The 24,918-nt window shown below is 44.5% G+C and overlaps 1 protein-coding gene across 2 annotated transcripts in view; it reads right to left on the reverse strand.

Annotated features, from left to right (window-relative positions):
* The window catches only part of LOC147748681 (A.superbus venom factor 1-like), a 1,130,076-nt gene that overhangs the window by 217,391 nt on the left and 887,767 nt on the right, over window positions 1-24,918 (reverse strand). For both annotated transcript variants that reach the window (XM_086963555.1, XM_086963554.1), the window contains exons 31-32: window positions 10,863-10,922; window positions 5,087-5,177 (exon numbers count right to left, since the gene is read on the reverse strand). In XM_086963555.1, coding sequence (XP_086819681.1) covers window positions 5,087-5,177; window positions 10,863-10,922 — 151 coding nt within the window. The remainder of the gene's footprint in view (window positions 1-5,086; window positions 5,178-10,862; window positions 10,923-24,918) is intronic.

Here is a 24,918-nt window from a genome sequence, read left to right on the forward strand (position 1 = left end):
ACATCTTAAAATGTGTGTATAGAACTCAGCGGTGAATCAAGATCGCCACCACCTGTGACCCCTGTACAAACCCAAATGGAGCACCTGAGCGTTACCATAATACTGGAGGCAGAGCACCTTCGAGCCCATAAGATGTGTTTCTTGTAGCATGAGTATGTCTGCATGGACACTCTTAGCCTGCTGGAGAATAGCCCCTTGCTTGATTTTATCTAGTACCCCCCTGACATCCAGCTTACTATTTTGAGAGTCCCGGGAGACACCCGGGTGCCATTAAGTGGGTCGGCCATGAAAGACCATGATGAGATATGCTGGTGCAAAATAATGTATGTGGTGTGTGCATAGAGACCTAACAATACTGTAGCAAAGTGCGACTTGTTGACAGAAATATGAACAACCCCCCACCCTATACTTCAATAACGATGAAGCATCTGTTGCGGCGGGTGATGCCCACGGACCCCAACGGGGAGTCCCGGCACACCTCGACCAATGAAACCCCAATTTACAGCCCAACATCAGCAGGCACCCTCTCTGTTGGAAGGTCCAACAGAGGAGTCGGCCCTCACTTGGACTCCTCTGATCATAGCAGCAATGTCAGAGTTACACAGGAATGCGATCTCACCTTTCAATTAGTAGTCCGATGTAGTCTACCGGGAGGCTGATCTGGCCTGGGAGGATGCCCTGCAGGAGCGGGATCAACGGCTGGACCTGGAGTGTCTGTGATCCTTAAGCTTCGATTGAGGCGGCTTATGAGCTGCCTTGCTGGATGAAGAGTCTGATTCCTGCCAAGGCGGTGTATGAGGACCCAGCCGTACTGTCTCATCTGTCCACTGAAACACTTCCTCCAGTAAGTAAAAAAAATGGGTCCGGGATCGATACACCACCCGCAGCCGGGCCGGATACAGCAGAGCGTATGGAAGTTTAAGATCATGAAGTTGAGCCTTGGCCGCCAAAAAGGACTGTCTCTGTTGTTGGACCAGCTTTGTGTAGTCAGAAAAGATCAGTATGCATGCATTATCAAATAGCAAAGGTTCCTTGGCCCTGGCCTGTTTAAGAATGACATCTCAGTCATGATAGTTCAGCAGCTTTGTGATATCCGGCCTAGGACTGGCTTCAGTCGGAGGCTTCTGCATAAGAGCCCTACAGGCACTCTCAACCATGAAGCAGCGGGACAGGGACTCCGGGGACAGCCAACTCTCCAGCCACTTAGTAAGGAACTGCTCCATATTCCCCCTCACACCCCTCCGGGAAACCCACAAAGCAGAGGTTGTTACGCCTGGCCTGTCCCTCTGCATCCTCCACATGTGGCGCAAGGTCCCAATGGGTTGTCTCTAGGGGTGGCCACCCGCTTCTGCAGAATGGCAATGTCGTCCTCCACTCCAGAGATCCAAGTTTCAGTCTCTGTGATGCGGGACACAGCGTTCCGCAGGTCTTGTTGGAGGAGCATGACATCAGAGCTGACCGCCCCGATTTTAGCATCAAGGACATCTCTGGACTGCGTGATAGCAGCCATACGTGCAGCAATGTCTGGTAAGTCCGGCACAGCCCCCTGTGTCCCTCTAGGTGCCGCATTGGCAGCCCCAGGGCCTGTATATTTGTTGAGTGTGCTCTGTTTGGCCGAGCCCCCACTCGTCTTGTCCCTCGTCATGGCGCCCACTGAGCCCTCCTATTCCCAGGCCACCAGGCACCAGTTCTCCAGGTCACTGCGTCCGAGGACCACAGGCCCATCTGCATATGGAAAAGTGCGTCACACTCCTGTGCACGTAACAGGACGACACGGCCCCCCAGGTGCTAGGATAAGAAAGGCAGAGAGAGGCCCCGGGTCTGTAGATCCGGGTCCAGTGCGACCGACCTTGCCAACGAGCGCAGGAACACCAGCAGGCTACGATGAAGAAGCGATGAGTGGGGGGTCCCAGGGGACGACCAAAATCAGGCAGACTGGAGTCAAGGGCACCCGTCCTCTGCAGAGGGGCTGCCCTGCTGCATTCAGGCCACCCCACCATCTCAAAAATAGTTTTGGTCGCTGCCAGCAGGGTTCAACTTCTGGGAGTCAAGGGGTCACCAACACTCCCAGGGCCTCCTCAAGTGTCCACCTCCTACCTCTAGGATACTCTGCAATGACCAAGGACCGCAGAGGACTCCAGCAATCCCACAAGCCACCCACGACGACGCCAACTTGCGTGACTCGATATGGCTGCCGGAGCAAGTGCGCAGCGCCACCAATGTAGATCGAGGCAGAGGGCGGCTCTCTAGGAGTCCGAAGGCTCAGGGGGTACGGACCCAACATCGGCCCCAGGGCAGCACGGCAGTCACCGGACACAGTTCGCGGCACCTCTTCCGTTCAGCGCCCCCTGCGGCCCGATGAGACCGCCGACGGCTCAGTTTGTTGCCCCCACGTCGCCCGATGGGACCACTGACAGCTCTGCCACAACTCTAGCATGGGCATCGGGGTGGACTCGCACGAGACTCCCACGGCGGATTCCAAAAAGCCACCGCTGCTCGACATCCTCACCTTGCATGCATCCTCTGCATGCACACGGCCACCGGCTCAGCAGACCATCCAGAGCCCCAGTTACATCGCTCTCCACTCACCAGTCACTTCTCCCAGGCCACCTCCAACACGGCTCGCCACGCTGAGTTACGGGGCTAAAATGGGCACAGATCACAGCCCTCACTCGCGCCCCACTAGGGACACAGTCTGAATGCAGGAAAAGGATCGGAGAACAGGATAAATTAAGAATAAGTGTTTAGGCTGGACGGAGCTTGCCTAGCTCACGTCTGCCATCTTGGTTGCCAGGCCACGCCCCACATGCCAACGTTTTTGAAGTGAGTTATATAAGTATGGTCAAGATTTTGGCAGTCTGCATTTATTAGCAGATTTTCTTGCAGTCTCTTCTTTTCAGTGTTCACATGTTGCTTTGAAGTAGAAAAACTTACAATGATAACATCTTTTGCCTCAAATTCTATTTCCGTTTCTCTTATCATGCTGCTTCTTCACCACACTTGCATGGATGACATATTTCTGGTGGAATGCATACCTGCTCTTGCTGAGTGCCTCACTTGCTTGCGAGCTGGACCAATATTATCCTGCAGGTTTCTGAAGCTTAAATGGGCCTGTCTTGGGTGTTGGGGGAGCATTTCTGACTGATTGGTCATGACAGTTGCCCCAAAGTGGTCTCCTGGAGTCTCAGTTAACCTTGAATGGTTTCAATCAGCAGTGTCTGGGTGAAAGATCCCAAGCAGGTGACTATTGTTTAAAGGCCCATTATTTGTCAGGTAAACCTGTGTCCTGTGACAGATACCACCTCGTCTGACTCTGAATTCACCAGGTACAGCCTCACATCGTAGTCTGCCCTGTGTTTCCACACAGTATTTCTGAAAGCAGGAGGAACCTCTGTGCGCAATCAGGCCCAGAACCAGGACTACACATGCAATAAAGTGTTAATTTCAGACCCAGTATGTTAATCCCCATTTCAGCTAGAAGTAGTGATTCATGCTGTAGTATTTCAGGGACGTCTGCACGGTGCAATTAGTAGTTACTACCCAAGTGTTTGATCAAGATGTTTAGGTGTCTACCATCAGTACAACAAGGCAGAATAAGAGTGGTGCTGCTAGAATGCTTGTAGACACCACTAGCTGTCATATAACTTTATAAGGCTGTTGCTCGTGTTCCCAGTACATCACTTTAATCATCATCCTGGTAGTAAGGTGCTCGGCCTTCAGTAGCACATTCGGTTTCTTGGGAGCCTCAGCATGCGTAGTGGTACAAGTTAATACTCCCAAACTTCAAGGTCTACCCAAAATGCAGGTTTAGAGGGGCTAGAACTGGATGCACATTTCAGATGGTTTCTGCTACAACAGTCAGAAGGTATTATACAGGACAATGGCTACATTGAGGTGATTTTAGGGAACCACAAGTAGGTAGAAGACTTCAACATTGGCCTAATCATGAACACATTTGCAAAATGAAGGTGCATCGAACGTTCAACCCATTGAGTGTATATTTTCTGTTATTAACTCTAATAAAGCAATATTTTTGTAAATGATATTTAGGACAGAATATTTATTTCAGACTGTATTCTGACTACGTACTCTGGAAAGAGAGTGAGAGCACCAATGGCAACATTTCATTTTGACTGAATTTGCAATAATAGTTGAAGAGGGGATACCCCTAGTTCCAGGCAGCTGGCAGTTTATAAGGTCACTTGCTTGTCCCACCTGACTTCGAATTGTACTGAAGAAGTAGAGCAAAAACCAGGGATCCATGATTCCACTTGCAAAAGAACTATTATGATGAGTTTGTCCAATACTTTGGGCGGTGCACTGATCTGGACTATTATGATCATTCCATGCTTGATGATCGTCTAGGGTTGGAATAAGGATAATGATTCAACAGGGACAGATCAAAAAATTATTATTAAATAACTTTGCCTTTGAACACATTTCTGAAAATTAAACATTTTCTCACCTGGGGATCTTTACATTCCACAACTGTAAAGCTGTATTTTATTTGTATATTCATCCACTTCTGCAATTCAATTCAGGCATGGATAGGGCGCATTGTTGGAATATCACAACCCCAAACTTTAAAACGTATTAAACTTATTGTATCTTACCAGACGTACCTAAGTTGTATTTTAAGTATTTTTTTATTATCTTCAAGTTGCAGGATGGTAATAATGTACATCAGTCCGTAGGCCTGATAATCCTTATACACCAGCCCCACCAGGAGCAGCCTGCCTGCTGCTCAGCCCATCTTCCAACTGTCACCACTCATCCACATAGGCACTCAAGCATTCCAAGCATCACAGTCATACCAACATTTCACTGTAAACACTCACACTAGCTGAGCAGCTAGGAGATAAGTAAACTGGGATACATAAGCTGGATATAACATAACTGTTTTCATATATCAGCCTTCTTTGGAGTTGTAAGTAGAATTTAAACAACAGCATGGATGAAGATTCCCATCAATGCCTCTTTTTTAGAAACATTGTCATAACAGAAGTTACTTCTTTTGTGAAAGATCTCTGGATGTTTATATAACCAGCCTTATTGAATAGAAATAAAGGCGCAGTTGGAGACTCACCCTCATTGTCCATCTGGACTGTCACATTCAAGTCAAAGTTCTTACAGGTGGAATCCTTCTCTGCTAGCTTGGCATTGTACACAGTTGTCACCTACAGCAACAAGAGGCAGAGGGAGGATGTTGGTGCTGCATTTATCAAGCTACAGAGGAACAAATCTTAAAAGTATAAATCTTTGCTAAACATCATTGTCTCCTATATGTTTGTAGTGCAGGGGGAGTGGTTGGAGTATTGTACTAGAACACCACTACTGATTGTATTGAACCCCTGCAGTGGTGAAGGCCTTGTGCTAGAACCCTCAGGGGTCAATGTGTGAAAACCATCTGCTGCGGTGAAGGCACAATCACTGTACTAAACTACCACGACGACATGCCACATTAAGTTGACCTCCTGCAGTACATTTTTAGCATTGGTGGAAGCCACAATGTTCTAATGTCCTGGGGACCTTGGACTAGCCTGCAATCTCCTGATGTGATGCAGTAACTATTGCTGCAGTAGTGTATTAGAAGCTCCTCACATCGTGTGTCCAACTTCCTGCCTTCTTGTAGGACACCTTACTAAAGTAACGTAGTTGTAAACTCTGGGATGTTGGGTCCAGCCCCTGCTTTGCTTCAGGACCCATTGGTGTAGTAAAAGAGTTGTATTCTGGGAGTTTTCTTTGTGGAGACAGGAAGGTGAATATATTTACATACATTGGTACTGTTGAAAATTGTAATAACAACATATATATTCATGTGATCAGAACCAAGTGAGTTTGCTTATTCAAAAAAAATCTAAATATTTGGGATCAGGCCCTTGAGAGAACAGCAGATCGTGATTAATTAACTATCAATACTGTTTGGAATGAGCACTTTATATTCTGTCTATATAAGACAGTGGTGACTGAATGTGCGCTTAATAATTGATGGATAGTTTTATTTGAGTTGTTCTTTTATTAGTACAATAGTACGAATGAAAGTAAAATGGAATACATCAACAGTCAAAGAAATATTAGTTGCACTGTGAGATTGAGTTTTGGTATGTGTATGTAAATTATCAATTTTTGAGTTATAGCACTGTTTTGTTTATTTCGAATTCAAAATCCATAAAACATACATAGATAACAATCTATAAAACCATCACATGCTAGCCGCAGCAACATTGGACACAACAAAAGTTCGAACAGTCAGAATTTCAGCTTGTAAAATAATTCAGCTAATTGGCCTGAAGTACATTGCATAAAAGCAAGGTGCTATCAATACAGTGTGCAAAGCAGTGAAAATATAAGTAATTTCAACATTGGTAGTACTAATATTGATAGTCAAAAGTGCCTCTTATGAAAAACAAATTCCAGACATAATTCTTACATATAAATATTGCACATCAAAGATTCTAGAATGCTCATTTGGTAAGTTATAAAACAATATTTAAAATCCAATGGTAATGGGAATCCAATGGTAATGGGCTTTGCTTCAAAGTATAGTCATTAGTGGTAAGTGACCGATCCACCACATTAGTCAAACTACAGTAAATGCGCCTTTTTTTTTTTACAAGAGTGAGGTCCTCCATGCAAAGAAGGAGGAAGAATTCTGTGTGAAGGAATACCATTCCTGATGTTAGAAACTCCCCTTCGACAACAAGCTGTGGTTGCTACTACTCTCTAGTGGAGTAGGTGGCTACTGTCCTCGGGAGGTGAGGAGCTTTGATAGGATGTAGGAAATTGGGGGCATATTGACAAGGATTTGGATAGGGCAGCATCGCAAATTATTTTGCTGCACTGACCTATGCCAATTTGAAAGGACAGGAATGCACTGTATTTACAAGATACAGTGCATTGCTATCCTTTCAGCCAGTGCCTGCGCACATTTTTCAGCATTATGCCAACACAGGCCCCCTTGCAGTATGGCGCAAGGGTGCATGTGTTGATGGCAAATAGTTTTTGTGTTAGAAGTGGCACCTTCCTGCAAACAAAAATCATAAGAGATGTTTCCCCTCTTTGCTAGTGTGCTGTTGAATGCAGCACATGTGGAAAGAGAAAAAATGAGGAGAAGAGTAAACATTTCTCCTTGTTATGCCTGCTCTAGGGGAGGCACAGGTTTTGGCACTGCCCCAGGTTTACCTGATGTTGTAAATCTGGGCAGCGTCAAATTCCATGGGTGTTGAGTGGGAACACGCACAGCAACATCCATGCACTCTTCTTTCATGCAGAGTAATGCAAGGCAGTGACGTGCGCTGCTTTGCCTTACTCATTGTGTATAGGTGGCATTATGTAGCCTTTTAGATATCGCTAAGCCCTGTGCGCCACCGGAATGTCACAAAAAGTGTTGGTCCGGGAGCACAGGGCCTGTAACTATACCTCTGGGTTTATATGGTTTGAGAAAGTTTTAAAGTTGAGGATGTAACAGAACCAATTGCTGCAGCAAAAGGATGAATGTAAATAATGAGGTTCTTAGGGGCTGGATCTGTGTCCAAAGCTCCTTGAGCGCTGCCTTGAGGTTGCTTGCAACTTGGATCGCCTCTCGTTTCATGGACGCTTGTTGCGTGACTGCTGAGAGTACGATGGGGGTGACTAGATGTAGCAGAATCGCACGTGATGTGGGTTCCTGCAGTCAGGGCAGAGACATTTTTTTACACAAGCCACTGTCACTTCATAGGGAGACACCACAGGAGCAGATTCATAAAATGTCTTAATTTGGGGAGGCTCCATCAAACACATCTATTGGTGACAATTAGGGGATTGCCGGCCTGTGGACCATGAGCTTTGCAAGGTTTGCCGATCATTTTAGTGAATATTTTAGCTATGGGTTTTCTATTTCCTCTAGATACTGAATATGAAGTAGAGATAGAAGAGGCTGCTATAAAATTGCCTCAACTTCATTAATCGGTGTGTTATTCCCTCTCAATGTATTGCTGTTGGTGAACTGTTTTGACATTATTTGGTGAGGATGCCCATGTGGGTCTCTGAAGCATCTCTATTCCCCATTCTCTTTAAGGAGGAAGAGCAAAAGAGCCTTAACGCTCTCACTTCTGGGGTGAGATGCGAAGCGTAGCAAAATGAACGCTAATATTGATTAAACAGCTTGAATATGGAATATTAAACACGTATAAGATCCTACTGCAGGATAGCTTCTTCACAGACCAGCAAACTCTATTGGGGACTTAAGGTGCATACCTTTCAGATAGAGCCAACTGTCAACTGACAATGGGATGGCCCAGACCAGCCTCTTCAAGGTGATGATGGGCAAAGACCGGCCTGCTCTTGGCCTGGTATTGGCCCAGGCGCATGCCTGTGTGGGTCCGGTGCTGTGATAAGGTTGAGCAAGATTTTAAGGGCCTGGTCCCCCGCTCCTGACACCGGTGATCCTGGTCTGAAAGTCCTGCCCCCAGTCAGCTGCATAGTGCATCCCTTGCTGCGTTAAGGCTGAGCAAGGCTTAATGAGCCTGGCCCCACACCGGACACCGGTGATCCTGAGCCAAAAGTCTAGCCCCCAGTCAGCTGCACTGCGAGGTTCAGCAAGATTTAAAGGGCCTGGCCCAGGGCCGGACTGGCCGTAGCGGGCACCTGGCGTTTCCCAGGTGGGCCGCTAGGGTGGGGGGCAATTTTTGGCCACTGGGGGCCTTTTTTGTTACAGGGCCGTTTTGCAGCATAGCTCCAAAATCGGCCCCTGTATCAAAATCGGCCGAAATGGGCCCTGGTAAACAGCTCGGTCTCTTCCAGGGGGGCCGGCCGAGCTCTTTGCCTGGGCCAGTTTTGGTTCCCAGTCCGTCCCTGGCCTGGCCCTTCCTCCTGACACAAGGGATCCTGGACGAATGCCTAGACCCCAGTCAGCTACACTGCGCCGCTCCTTTTGCGGTAAGGTTGAGCAAGGTTTGAAGGGCCTGGCTCCGCCTCCTGACACCGGTGATCCTGGCCAAAAGACCTGCCCCCAGTCAGCTGCATAGCACGTCCCATGCTGTGGTAAGGTTGAGCAAGATTTGAAGGCCTGGCTCCTTCTCTTGACACCGGTTATCCTGAGCCTAAAGTCCTGTCCCCAGTCAGCGGTCCAGCCCATCCCGTGTTGCAGTAAGGTTGAGCAAGATTTGAAGGGCTTGGCTCTGCCTCCTGACCCAGCTGATCCTGGTCAAAATACCTTACCCCAGTCAGGTGCATAGCGCGTCCTGTGCTGCGGTAAGGTTGAGCAAGATTTAAAGGCATGGTTCCGCCTCCTGACACCGGTGATCCGGGCCGAATGTCATGCCTCAAGTCAACTACATAGCACATATTTCATCACTAGTGTTTTCTTTTGATAAGTATGGACTAAATCTCCCATTATTTTCTACGGTGGAAGTCATTGAGAAGATCATGTTCTACTCCACTACACTGTACGACACTCTACGACATGTCAGTTCACTCTGCAAAGTTTTGAGGAGATTCGTCAAATGGTGGCAAAGTTATTAGCAAGCAAGAATCTAAGGAATTCCTATCTCAGCGAATCCTAACCATAACTACACATATATGCACAGAGTGTAAAATGCTTTTTTCTACTATTCTTGAGTGTGAGTAGGGACCATGACTTTGGAACTGGGAAACTTTTACTTGCTCATGATCCCTCCAAACAGCATAATACCCCCTGCACATCTGCATCTATTGTCTATGCCACATTTCTCCATGTGTAATTGTATCTGTTTCACCACAATGGTATTTAACCAAAACCAACATACAGTGGGCGAGAGTTGCGGACAGAGATCTTGTGAATATTAGTAGAGTGGTTTCCTTGTGTAAAGTAATTGACCTGCTGCAATGTATGAGGCAGTAAAAGCCTTTTTCCCTATGGATGGTGTTCTTCTGTTGTGATTTTATCTTTTCAATGCAGTAATAAATGAGGGGCTGTGAATCAATCAGTACACTTATAAATAATATGTGTTATTAGCATATAACATATGTTAATTGGAGCAAGTAGATTAATAGAAGCAGAATCAGTTTCTTATGAGTACAGTGGAAAGGTCAAACTTCATGGGGCATATTATCAAGGGGTTTATCTCCGCTTTTTTGGCTTTAAAAGCCATGAAAGCGGAGATAAAATTATCTCCCTATTACCTAGCTGTCGCTAACACCAGTTAGCGACAGCTAAAAGGAGATAGCGACCATCTTGGGCCCCACTTTGCATGTCAGTGATATTTATTACTAATGACATGCAAAGTGGGCGTGCCAAGATGTTAGCGACTGGAAACAGTCCCTAACATCGCTATCTCCTATTACCAACTTTTGGAGATATTCGCACTAAGCGCGAATATCTCCAAAAGCTAACACCTGCCCTGAGCAGTTCTTAGCCATGTTATCCAATGGGAGGTGGATAACATGGCTAAGAGCATTTGCTCGGTAATGCATGAATATCGCGGACTTTTCAGCGATATTCATGAATTGCGGCCGTTTTTTATCGCATTTGCGATAAACCTTGCTAATAGCAAGGTTTATCTGCGATAAAAATCGCCGATGTGCGGCGATAATTTTTGTCTCTAAACAAGTTAGAGACAAAAATTATCGCTAGTTGTTGGTAATATGCCCCCATATTTCTAGTATAGTTGATCCACATCATCTGGGTCTTCAGGAGTTGGATCATCCTTGGAATGCTCTCTGCTTCACTCCATCGTCCTGTACTAAGAGAATGCACTCTGAATCTGCTTAAACAATGCACACGCGAGAACGGAAAGCTTAAACTATACATGGAGATGCACAGTGAGCAATCTGTTATTTATTACCATTGTGTGGGGGGTGGGGGGGCATTATGATGAAATTATGACAAAGTTATGTAAACTTACAGTTAAACGTCCTTGCCCAACACCCTTCGCCTCAACTGTGAAATCCCGGTTCAATTTGGTCTGTAAAGAAATCAATTGTTACTTTTTCGCACGTTTTCATTTCCAGTCAGATCAAAACCACAGTTATTTAGCCGATTACATAGGGCATTCGCAACGACAGACTTGTATCTAAGCATTCCTCCTTTATAGCAGTGAGCTGTTCAGTAGCACATACAAGTGCAAGGACTCTATTGTCAATTGACTAGTTTTAATATATTTTGAATAAACAATGAACAAGTTAGGTGTTTGTAAGTGTTGAACACAGACCATAGTGACACATGTCACCTAAAAAGTTGCCCGAAGCTTTTTAATAATAATAGTACTAGTGGGCATGCAACATTTACTAGCAACCTTTACTTGAAGTTTTATTCACAACCTCAGAGCAACATATGTAACTGAATTAGAATCATATTCTGCTTCCAGAGTTGATGATATTTGTTTTTGAAATTCTAGTGTCAATATCCAGGTATTATGTGCAGGGGTGGTTTCTCCATTAGGGCTCAGGGGGTTCACCCCTCTGAAATTCCTACACAGTTACATAAAAAAATTCAATAGACCGATTTATTTAAAGATATGGTCATATCTCCAAATAAAGCGATGCATTTAAGTCTGGGTGTCTATTTCAGGTTGCCTGCCCTCCCACACTCGGAAGCAAGAGACGGAACCCAGGCAGTAAATCAACTTTCTGGACAGTGATGCACGAAGCAAGGGCTTTCTGTTTTCAATCCCTTCCTTACCATATTGGTCTATGGTTGTATGCACTCTGTAGGCTAGTGGCGGCATCAGCGTCATGGTTTCGGGCATCAGAGACTTCATCCCTATGCTATTTCAGACGTCTGTCAATTAAAGGCAAAGATCCCTCACTTTAGTCATATGTTAGAGTGGATGCAAGCGAGGCTGGTCTGGTGCCTTGTTCTCTGTAATAGTGTTTGTAAGCTAATGTTGTGTTATGTATTGAGACAGCTCATCACACTAACCTCCCCCACTGTGACACCCCAGGGCTTCGCTGCGGATGGCTTGCTCTGTTAGAAGTGGAGTTGCTGTGTTTGTCCCCCTGTGAAATGGATCCAAATAATGGGCAGGGTTTTTGTTCACTTGTGAAATCAATCCAAATATCTGAGTCAAGCAAGCAGTGGTGGCTGGTGATATTTGAAAGTGGTGAGGCGTAAATGTTGGGCATGAATTTTATATAGCGAGTGATGTTCAGTGGACAAACCTGGGGTCCAGGGTGTTCCTCTCCCGAGAAAGAAATGTTAAAAAGATTGGCAAATGGTGCATTTTAAGGCAAATTAATGTAGTGATAAAGCAAGGCTTATAAAGTATTGGGAATGTATTGTCTTGAAATATTAAACAAGTTAAAACTGCCCCATATCTTCCTGCATTAATATGTTAAACAGTTACTGTAATGTGTAAATTTCACAGCATGACAACTTTAGCCTTTTAAAATGTATGCTTGCCTAAGGTCTTGCACTGCATGTAGCAATAACGTTTGAAAAATAGGCCCTAACCAGACTTCGAGAAGCACCCACAGCTGTTGGGTGCAACCAGTCATAAATAGATCTGTGCAGACAGGTCTGTAAGTGGATGAAAAAAGTGTGGGCTCTCTATAAAGGAACTTGTCTAATTTCTGTGATTTCCATAGTGTGCCACCTGACTGGCATTTTGGTTTCTCTCTGAAATGTAATTGTATCCAGATAAATGACACTGACATACATCTAAAGCCTGTCAGTATGATTGGCTTTATCAATGAGTGTTAGCTGTTTAAGATAAATAAGTAACAACAAGGATTGGTTATAAATTATTAACAGTGGAAATGTTTAAATTCTAAAACTGTGAGTCTGTTAAATAAATAGCATTGAGGAGTTTTGGCCTTCTGTTATGTGTGCTTTATGTTAGATATGAATCCTCTTCTTTTTGCCTATGATGTCCCTCTGTACATCTTCAACCCACCCAAATGCACTTCCTCGCATCTCTGTCACTTCACAGACCCCAAACATGCCCTGCACTCCTTCATATGTAAGTACTTTAATTTCTCCAACTTTTGCCTTGAAAATATTTTGATGTCTGTGTACCCCATTCACACACATATCCACAGAATTTGTGTGCTCTGCACAAAGGTCAACCCACTTACATGCACTTTGTTTGGCTTCAGCCTTAGCGCCTGCGCACTCAATCACAGCCCTCATAAACACCTGGCATGACTCCAGCCTCAAAGTATACACAGAAAAAAATACAGATAAACGACAAAATTATAAAATAGCTAACTCTTCAGTGAATGCAATATTAAGTAAAGCATGTGAAATAAGAGAGGAACTAAATCGCTGAAATGCCTTCCCTTAACGTTTTTAACATTCATTATTTGCAAGTCAATCCATGTTTTTGGTATCAGTGTTAACTTTGGGGCATGAAAACAGTTTTAATGTCATACATCAGAGAACTGTCCACTGTAAGCACATATTTCTTGCCTCACCTTGCTTCCAGGGGCCGTTTCTTCATTAGGGCCAGGGGCTGCACCCCTCTGAATTTTCTACACATTTACATTAAAACATATTAACACCTTCGCTGCGGCGGCTATTCCGCTGCAGCGCTAAGGGGGGCCGCACGGCGCGCCCATGTTGGTGACGGAACTGCTCCGTCACCAGCCTCGGTTGAGCTGTGCTCATGACGGAGTGGTTCCAAGTCAAGTCAAAAGTGCTTTATTCGAGTAATTACTCATAAAAGCAGACAAACAAACACATAATAAAAATACAATTAAATTACAAGGTCAGCATGACCTTGAGCACAAACACATTAAAAAGGAAATATTTCCTGGTTTAAAAAGACAGATTTCATCAAGTTGTAAACATCAAGGTGCAAAGTTCATATTGTAAAAACGTACATGATTAAAAATTAATTTAAATAAGTTTTCGTCAGAAAGACTCCAGGCATGGGAACAGAGAATAGATAAACTAGCAGTCCCTGAACAACTAGGCAGAGAGTAGTCACTCTACTAGCAGTCTCTGCCTAATTACCCATGCCCACCCCAAATACTTTGCAGTTGCTATGACAATCCAATTTAAAGGCGTAGTTTTAATGATTCGTAAGGCTACCATAGAGCTTTTAGTGCCCAAATTCCTGCACATGGGAGCCAGCCAGACACGTCTCGGAACAGAGTATGCTTGACAGACAAACAAGAAATGCCCCAGAGTCTCATTCCCATCCCCACATGCTAAACAAGTTGCTGGGCCTCTATTTCTCCATTTAGATGTTAAATTACCAAGAGGTAGTGAGCCAGCCCTCAGTTGGAAAAACAGTTTCCTATCCAGGGATTTAGATATAATATCCCAGTACATCTCAAACATTGGAAACAATTTAGCTTCGAGGAAGGCAGTTGTCATAGACCCATTACTATTACTAAGAAGGCTCTTGTTTGCAACATGTTCCCAGTAGAGATTTTTTATAAACAACTTTGGTGGAAAGGAGGACCCGGTAGGATCCGACCACAGTTCACTCAGCCCTAATTCAATTAATGCAGTTCTCAGAGATCTAAACCATTTAATTTCATGAAATCGATCTGCCTTGATAACATCAGCAAATCCTTCTGCATATTGTGACAATTCAGGGGTGGTCCAGATTCTACGCCAATATAATATTGGTCGAAGTTTACACATTGCAGAAATTTCCTTTCTACCAAGTTCGTATCTGAGTGGCAAGAGGGGTGTACTCTGTGGGGTACCAGTTAGTTTACGGAGAAAGCTATTCTCTGACCTCTGTAACTCATGGAGGTTTTCTTGCCCCCACAGTTCTGCCCCGTATAGTGCAGACCCTATTGCTTTAGCCTCATAAATGATCAGTGGCGGTTTGATTGGCTTAGTTAGGGATTTCGCGTGCTCCTTAATGATGGTACCAGCAAGCTGTTTATGCCTTAATATGGCTAAATCTAAGTGGTGGTTCCATCTATTGTTGTTTGAGATATGTATCCCCAAATAAGTAAAGGAGTTCACGACTTCAAGGCAGCGCCCACTCAAGGTAATTTTGGGTTTAAATTTCCTACTGGGATTAAAAACCATGAGCTTTGTCTTAGCTGCATTTACCTCCAAGCCATGATCACAACAAAATGTATCAAAGATTATCAATGCCTTTTGCAGACCACTTGGGGATTTTGATAAAATTAGGGTGTCGTCTGCGAACATTAAAATTGGAACTTTTGCACCAGCAAGAGAGGGAGCATCTACAGGCTCAGCTTGCATAAGAGGAACGATTCCATTTATAAAAAGAGTAAACAGTGTTGGAGCCATTGAACAACCCTGCCGAACCCCCCGCTCGACAGGGAAGTCAATAGTGTCATTGCCATAGCCTCCCCATTGAATCTTTGCATAAGTGCCCTCATGGAGTCTCATAATCAAAGTTAGGATAATCATCGGGACCCCTAGGGCAGCCAGCACCTCCCACAATTTTGCCCTCGGCACCAGGTCGAATGCAGCCCGCAAGTCAACAAAAGCTGCATACAGGCTGCATCCGCCCAGTACCACTGTCCGCCATTGTATTAGTTGAAAGCGAAAGACCTGATCTACAGTACTTGTTGCTTTGCGAAAGCCAGCCTGAAAAGGGGATAAAATATTCTGCTCCTCAGCCCAGTCAAGCAGATTGTTGATAATAACACGTCCTACCACCTTTTGGACTGTGTCTATTAGGCTGATTGGGTGATAGTTGCAGGGTTGCGCACGATCCCCCTTTTTGTATACTGGTATAATGACGGCACCCCTCCAAGAAACCGGGATTTCAGCGCCTCTTGCTAAGAGGTTTAATAAAAGGCAGATGTACTTACTCCACCGGTCGGTGTCATCTAAGAAGACATCTGCCGGGACACCATCATTACCCGGTGCTCTCCCCCTATGGACGGATTTCAAAGCAGACAGGATTTCGCCTAACATGAAAACATCTTCCTCTGCGAACACATAAGTGGGGTTATTATTGCTAGCAGGCTGACCCCTAGAAGAATACTGCTCTTTGAAAAACGTAACCCAGGCGTCATGAGGGACATTATTATTAGGAGGCTCTGGAGGTCTATCATGTCCCCATTTGACGATGTGCCAGAATTGTCTAGAGTTTTTACTTTCACTAGCACATCTCAATTTCTGCCAATGGTCTTCGTCCCAATCTTTTTTTGCCCTGGCAATACAATTTTTATAGTGTTTTCTAGCAGACCGAGTCTCAGACAGATTGTTATTTTTAATTGCAGCTCCTAGTTTCAATCTTGCTTTCCTGCAATCTTGGTTATACCACTTTGCTGTTTTAAATGGACAAGCCTTGATATTTCTTGCGGGCTTTAAAAAGATTTTTTTAACTTCATCAAAAAGAGATGTATGAACATTTTTAGCCTCATCCTGTCCATTTTCTAAATCAGTGATATTTTCCAGTGCCCGAATGGCCTTGTCTGCAGCTGTACCTATCTTTTCCAGGGCCTGCTGGTCCGTCTTAACACCAGACCATCTTAACCTACGCATATTATTGGATTGCGTGATCATTGGCGGCACAAGTAAATGACAATTAGTTGAAAGGTTTACATTAGATGTCCACCAAGTATGTGAGACGCATAGCGGGTCATGGTCACTTTCTATTCTGGCAGTGACTACCATATCAATAAGGGATGGCCATAGCGATGTACTACAAATAACGTAGTCAATACGACTTTTGCTTCGACCATTATTAAATGTCATGGCAGGTACACGGTCTGATTGGGTTCGGCCGTTCAGGGCGCGTAACCCATGCTCCAAGCACATGGCATTTAGACCTAAGATGTCAGCTGTCCATCTGGTTATCGGGGGGGACTCAAGTGTGGGAATGTCCCAAAGTTTGTCTTCCTCTGATCCCAGGGGAGAATCACCAGTGATTAAAGGTTCAAATGTCCTATTCAAATCACCTGCAATTAAGATATTTTTTCCTGCAGATTCAATCTCAAGAATATTAGAAAGGCTCATAAGAACCTCAGATCTACCTTTACTACCACCCCTGGCATAGATATTATATACATCCATGGAGAGGGGTAGGTCACTGGACAGTCGTATAAGCTGAATATCTTTTTGGTCAAGTTCCACACTCTTTACAGCAATCTTTAAGGACTGCCTAATCCATATGGTAAGGCCCCCCATAGGTCGCCCTTTGGGACCCTTGGTGGCCGGAACATAAAAGTTTAGATACCCCAAAGCAAAAGTAGGCTCACATGCCCAAGTCTCTTGGAAAATACAGAGGTCATACCTATTTATGAATTCAAACCATTCTGCACTTTCCATTTTAGAAGATATACCTGCTACATTCCATGACAGGATATTCCCTGAAATTGGAGTCGTAGGTATATCATTAGTTGTAGAATGCATGTTTGACACGTTACCCCCTGTGCCCTGATCTACAATCGTAAAACTCGGTGCCCTGGTTTGATCAGCAATCAGAGGCCCCAACGGGCTAGTTACTATAGGGTAATGAGCTATACATGATAAACTTATGGCATCAGCAGGTGCAGACACAGCATTACAAATAAGTGGTTGTCAATCACAGTCACTTAAATTGGATAATGAGGAAAATCGATTTTCTAGCCCCAGACCCCAATCAACTGAGGCAACATCCTTCCTCCCTCTCTTAGTCACAATGTTCCATTTAGTTCTTAGAATACTTGAATTTGGTCCGCTTCCCTTTCTTGGGTAAAAGAAGTCCAAAGTCAAAGGAACAATTGAAGTTGTTCGTCTTTGTGGTGGCAAGATATTTGGTAGGATGTTGGGCAAGACCCCAGGGTCAGAGAAGTGAAGAACAACACACTCCCCTTTAAACTTTTTTACCCTATCCCCTATCCACTGAACCCTTCGTGCTTTGACAAGCTCTTCAGAAAGTTGCTGCTTTCCCCAAGGAGTAATTACCATGTTGGTGGTTAACCATGATAAAGATTTATTTCGTAGAGAGGATGCTGTTTCCCTCTCACCTTGAGCCAGAGCTGGAACATTGGCAAGGACAAGTACCAATGGAGAAGCTTCAACCACAAGTTCAAAAGTCCCGTGTTCAGTAAACGTGTCTTCAACAGCAGGAGCATGGATGGGGGCAGTATGAGAATCACCTGGGAGAGTGTTATTGCTTGCCATTAGGGTGTTCGTTACTGGGGCAGTGACAGTGTTAAGACCACCAACGGCTGCAATTACAGATTTATTAACAGATTCCTCTATCTTTGCAAGAATACTTCCTGGTGCTTTCCCAGTGTCATCTATTGTTTTTTGTAGTAGACCTTCCAAACGGTTGACCTCAGAAGTTAGCTTGTCTATTTTGCTAACTAAGGGCTTCAACGCGCCTTTGATTTTTGAGTCCATTAGGGTTATCAGTTTATTAAATTGAGCGTTCGAAAGTGTAATATACGCTTCACTTGTCAAATCATGCTCCTCTTCCTCAGAGTATTTCCTCGGGGGGTTTGCTACTCGATTCTTGGCTGACCTAAGGCATTCCCGTTTACCCAGGACCGGTGCTGGAGGAGAGATAGTTTGATCCTGGCTAATAGTAATATCAGCCAGTACCTCGTTGGCACTCAAGTCTTCAGCTCCAGCAACAGTACCACTTGGCTGTATAGTAATAGTATCTGGGAACAAATCAGGAGTGGCACTATTGGTGCTGTTATTTATTAAAAGGCCAAAAGGGTCATCAGCCTCTATATCGATAAATGGAGATTGAGCAGATGAGTCTATTCCCAAAGAGGCTCTTCTATCAAGGTTGATTTTTTCTACTACTTGCACCAGATAATTTTCCATAGTGTTAGTAGACGTGGTTAGCTTTTTAGGGGGCATGATAAACTATATGAGCAACCAGAGTCAATGTAACTTACGTATCAGGCTGGTCGACAGTATTCACAGCTCAGCAACAGCAGTTCCAGGGCAGCGAGCCAAGAGTCCAGGCCCAACCCAACCTTGGACAACCTCGGACGGCCTCAGACGGCCCGCCCTTTGCCCGGGCTTCGCCCCGGGCGTCCCGCTCGCGTCCCGCGACGCGGGGGCTCTCCTTCCTTTCTAGGGCTCTGGCGCCCTCTGATGCGCGACGTCCCGCGTCACTGCACACGCGCCGCCGCGAGGCCTGCCGGGATTTGTGGTCTCCCGGAGCGGCGGCGCGGAGTCCGGTGCCCTGGGACTCTTGGCGGTGGCGGCGTCGGTGTTTTGCGCTCCTTCGCGCTTGCTGCACTCTGCTCCTGTGACTCAAGGCGGTGGCGGCAAGGACCAGGTAAGTGAGTGGTTCCGTCATGGCCCCGCCCGCTCAATAGAACGCCCAGCGCAGGCACGGAATCCGCGCCGCGCAGGTGTGTCGAGCGGGCCATGACGGAATCGCTCCGTCATCAGCACAGCGCTATCGCGGCTGATGACGGAGCGGTTCCGTCATCAGCGCGGATGGGGTTAACAGAAAGAAAGACTTCATTAGGCCAGTTGAATATTACCATAACAGAAATAGGACAGTAGAGCCTTGTTAAGGCAAGTTGCACGACTCCTTGATGGACTGAAGTTCTATCTATACAGCTGCTATTCCTCTATGCAGGAGAATGTTTCATACTTGATGAACTGAGAGTCTAGATAATGGGAAAGTGTAGCATTTTAGCACTTAGTTTCATTAAATATATGCAGATAGTCTTTTTAGGGTTTTACAGCATTGTTTTCCTGTGAGTATCTGTGAGAAATGCAATAGATATATATGATAAATATCTAAGATATGTGTATTCCTTTGAAGTTTAATGTTGCTCAACTGACATAAAATTATATGTGATTACCATATCACATAAGAGTAAGTGATTACACTCTTCCTCTTCCTCCTGCTTCAGTAAACTCTGTATCCTGCAGAACTTTCTCCACTTTCTCCTGATGGACTGCAGGAGGACGGTGTTTCATGCCTTCATTACATCCCATCCGGACTATGCCCACAGTCAGTACTTCGATCTCCCTGCATATCTGATCCGCAGACTTCAGATGATACAGAATGCAGCGGCTAGATTGATTTGCAAGGTGCCCTACCAACACTCCATCCCACCCCACCCCACCTAAGAAGCCTCCACTGGCTACCCGTCATAAGGAGAATAGAATTCAACACACTCACCCTGGCCTACAGAGCAACGAAGATCCGAGGCCCGGCCTACTCGAGAGCTAGACTCTAACACTACCAACATGACCTGGTCCTGAGATTTAACCACCTGCAGCTCCTCACCACCCCTCGCTTTCGCAAGGCGAGAGTAGGCGGCAGATCTTATGCAGTTAGGACCACTAAACTGTGGAACACAATGCTGCTCCCTCTCCATCTGACCCAACCTGAGCCCACCTTTAGACGAGCTCTAAAAACTTAGCTATTCAACCGCTACTAAGCTTACTTGTGCCCTGTGTCTCTCGACTGCCTTAGCGCTGGGACACCACCGCTGGAGGTATCTGCGTTCTCTGCAAACTCCCCAAAAAATAAATAAATCATAAATTACAACCATTTAATTTATTGGTTGAGAGGCAGTGAAGTTGATTTATATATCAATGGGTAGTGTACTCCTTGGGAATTCCTGCTATGCATGCACAATATTTATTGATATGGAATTAGGAATGGGAATTGTGCAAACATTCCGATGCAAAAAAAAATCCTGCTTTATGTGAAGTACATATGAAAATTGAATACATGTGCATATGTCTGTGTATGAAATCTGGGATAGTGTCGTTGGTTTATTGGGTAGTCTGATGTACCTCCATTCATGCACATGATATTAGATGTGTTAACATGCTCGTCTATTTGAATTATTTTGGATGTGATGTTAGCATGTTGCAAATGTGGTTGCAGTTTGGCCTCGCAAGGATAGATCTCCATTACAGGATGTAGTGTATGATTGGAAAATGTACATGGGTATTAGATTTGTGGTTGAAATGGAGGTGTGTGTCCAAATATGATGTGATGTTTAAAGCAATAGTAGAGTGTGTATGTGTGGAGGTAGTAATCACAGATTATGTGCTGGATTCTGATCTTGTAAATTTGTAAAATAAAATATGGTTAAGCGGTCTTTCATGGTTTTGTGCCATGTACATGTAGATATGAAATCTAAGGGGAGCCTATTTTAGACGGAAGCTATAGGGTCAATTGTGCGGATCACTGAGAAAATAATGAAAACAACAATATCATGATACAAACAAATTCTGTCGAAAATATCAGCTACAAAAATGTTGTGTCCTTATACTTATAATGGTAAGTACAAAACTTTTGAAAGACAAATATAGTTTCACTCTAATATTGTTAAAAAACACAAAAATATTGTTATTATCATAAAATAGTAATATATTGCACATTAAATACATGTAAATATTATTTAAGACCATATATAAATAAATATTTATATAAACACACACACATATTACCTACTGGCGGTCGCCAGTAGGTAGTTAGGACCTATTTTCCTTAAGAAATTCGCAACATTCTATTCCCAATAACTTTGGCGCCGATTGACAAATCTTGGTGAAAATGTCAAAACTTATAGCCCGCTCCGATCCGCTCCTAAAGTTTGGGGGTGATTGGTAAAGCGGGGGCTGAGAAAAAAGGGGGTCCCAAACGTGTTTTCCCCATGCAATTTCCCATAGGACCTTTAGACACGGCTACAGCCCGAACGGCTAAACGGAATGACACCAAATTTGGCAGAGAGGTAGTCCACAGTTCCGACTTGTGGCTTTTGCTTATCTGGTGTCAATCTGTTCAGTAGTTTTTGAGAAAATTGCGGTTAAAGTCATTTATATATCTATGGGCGCAGTGGATCCGCAGGTTGTGCGAGTATTGGCATCATAGCATAAGCGCACCGTCCCGATCACGCGCTCAATTCTAATTGGCTGTCAAGCGGTTGTAAACATTCAAAACCAGGAACTGTTGGCAGCCATTTTGTGCCTCTGTAGAAGCGAGGCTAAGGAAGTCAGTGAAATATATGTGCAAAACGTGAACAGGGGCAGGGTAGACACACCCTGACGCCCTAGGCCTGCTCAGGGGGTCTCATAAGGACCCATAGGGCAAAAAAGGTAAGAACATTTTCTTGCAAAACAAGTCGTGAGATACGTCCCTGAAACCTATGTTTTTTCAGTGAATGTCAAAAGTTTTTTAAATGCTAATTTGTAACTATAACGTCCCTGAAACCTATGGTTTTTTCAATGAATTTCAAAGGTTTTTTAAATGCTAATTTCTAATTATAATTATCATTCCATTCTCAACCTAGTGAAAACAGCCGATATCCCCAGTTTTCCAGCAATAGCTTCCACAAAAAATAATCGCCACAGATGACAGCAACAACTAATGATAATAATATTCAGAGTAGACGTTCCTGTGCAAAAATAACACAAAAAACAACCACTTCCCAATATTTTCAAAGAGCAGCCAAATTTAGGGTGCAATCCAAAAACATGCAATAAGCCTTGTTAGCAGTAGCAATCTAACATTTCCCTTTTACTGGTGTAAACCAGGACGGCTACCTACAGTCTGAAATGGAGCCCAGCCCAGAATCACATCTGAAGAACAACACATGTCATAAAGTTAGTGATCATGCAGCTCCGACACCCAAAAAGGCCATAACACCCACTGCCACCAGCCTCACGACGCCCCCCCCAGGACCACCCCCCTCCCTACTACCACCGAGGCAGCACAGAACAGGACAGCTGACCTTCCAAAAATGGCATAGTCCCTCAGCCACACAATACTTGAATGTTGGCAGATGTGGCAACCAAGTATGTGTGAAGAACGCAAGTCACCCATCAATAATAATGCACACAATTCCAAGTGTAGCGGTGATGTGCTTGACTGACCTCACTATGCAGAGCACATACCTCTCCATATGTACATATACTACTGGTGCTTGTAGTGTTGTAGACAATAGATGCAACCATGTTACCTCAGGCAGTGGGGAAGATCTCGGTCATGTAGCTGTGTTGTCCTCACTGGAAGTGGAAGCGGAGTGGGTTGCTCCAACGTACGCCACTCCAGCATAGGATTATGAGAATAAATTGGCCGGAGCTCTGGGCGTGGGTCACTTGTGGGAAGGTCAAAGCGTCTGCCAGAGCGGCGGCCTTCACCCTGCCACGTGGCTGCTGACATGACCGCGGGCCTGCTCGAAACAGGCCCACTGCGAAAACAGCAGCACAGCACCGCAGACTTATGTTTGTACAGACTACTGCCTTCGATCTACACTGCAGACAGCAGGGTGCACAATTCAGATGGAGTGGTGATTGCAGATGACGCAGTCCAGTACGCAAAACACATTGCTCCCAATGCGGCCCCCCCGGTACCACACATCATTGCAGGGTGCACACATGCTGAGCGCCAAAGGTACCACTAACTCAGTGCACCAGAAGTCAACACCACAAGGCAGAATTCATTAGACAAAAGACATTGCTCCCAGTGCGGCCCGCCCGGATCATGCATCATCACAGGGTGTGCACACGCTGAGTGCTTCAGGTGCCACTAACTCACTGCTACTACCACCACTGGGTTTGGGCTCCCAACAGTAAGGCCAAGCCACTGACCTATATTAAACTAAACAAGTGCCAATACTGTTCTTTTGTTTATAACTTAATTGAAACAATCATATTGATCAAAACAACATGTGCTGTAGACCTTTTACGTCATGAATTAATCTATATCTTTTAATTGATTTTTTGTCAAAAAACGAAATTTTTCAATTTACAAGACATTTACATAATTCACATTATAATTGCAACACAAGAAGAACATAAAAACATTTACATTTCTATATTTACCACTCGAGTTCTCATTCAATCTCTACACACATTCATACACCCATTCACTGTATTCACAGCTCTCTTTATCTATTTACAATTCGGTCTTTTTAGTTTACAATACATGCCATAGAAACCTTAGTCATCTGTAACGCTTTTTTTGAACACTATTGGAAAAAACTTTATCGGTCTTTCTAATGGCTAAACAAAAAAATTGGTCTACGCGTTTCGAACTCTTATGATTGTCGAGTTCTCCTCAGGACCCAAATAGCTTTAGTGTACAAGCCTTCTGGTCAAAAACCGACATTGGGAAGTCAACCAAGTATTCCCAAGTTTCACAGACACTCAGCGCCTTCGCCTTCAGACTTATTTTTGTCTGGGTTGTCCTTTATACATCCATTGTTATGTCCGGAATTGGCGATAACTCGAATTGGAGAAACCTGTCGGCTTTAAGTTAGCCCCCGGCTGTCGTGTTCTGCGCGTTCCAGTTGCAAAGGTCTACAGCACATGTTGTTTTGATCAATATGATTGTTTCAATTTAGTTATAAACAAAAGAACAGTATTGGCACTTGTTTAGTTTAATACTAACTCACTGCACCATAAGTCATCGCCACATGGACTTATTAAGGCAGAATTCAGTAGGCAAAAGACATTTCTCCCAGTGCAGCCCACCCGGACCACGCATAATCACAGGGCGCACACACACTGAGTGCTTCAGGTGCCACTAACTCACTGCACCATAAGTCATCGCCACGTGGACTTATTAAGGCAGAAGTAATTAGACAAAAGACATTGCTCCCAGTGCGGGCCGCCCGGACAACGCATCATCGCAGGGTGCGCACACGCTGGTTGCTTCAGGTGCCACTAACTCAGTGCACCACTTATCATTGCCTCCTGCCTACAATGCGGTCATCAGGGCTCACAATTAAAATTGAGTCTTCATTCATTAATTGCAGAGTGCAGTAGGCAACTAAGTATAACGTCCCTCAAACCTACACAATATCCTTTTAGTATCCTTGCTTCAAGAACTTGTTTTATATCAGTTATAGCTTTACTACAATGACCAAATTCATCTTGCAAGTCCAAACGAACACTGAATGTCAGTCTACACTGCGGACAGTAGAGCTCACAATTTGAATTCAGTTTTGATTTATTTATTGCAGAGTGAACTGTACTCTATGTCATTGGATTTTCTCAAGAGGAAGTAACAAAAAGCATTCCTAGATGTCTATGCTAACTACTGCCTTCGATCTACACTGCAGATAGCAGGGCTTACAATTCACATTGAGTTG

Source organism: Lissotriton vulgaris, chromosome 1_1 (genome assembly GCF_964263255.1).
Source record: "Lissotriton vulgaris chromosome 1_1, aLisVul1.2, whole genome shotgun sequence".
Taxonomy (NCBI): Eukaryota; Metazoa; Chordata; class Amphibia; order Caudata; family Salamandridae; genus Lissotriton; species Lissotriton vulgaris.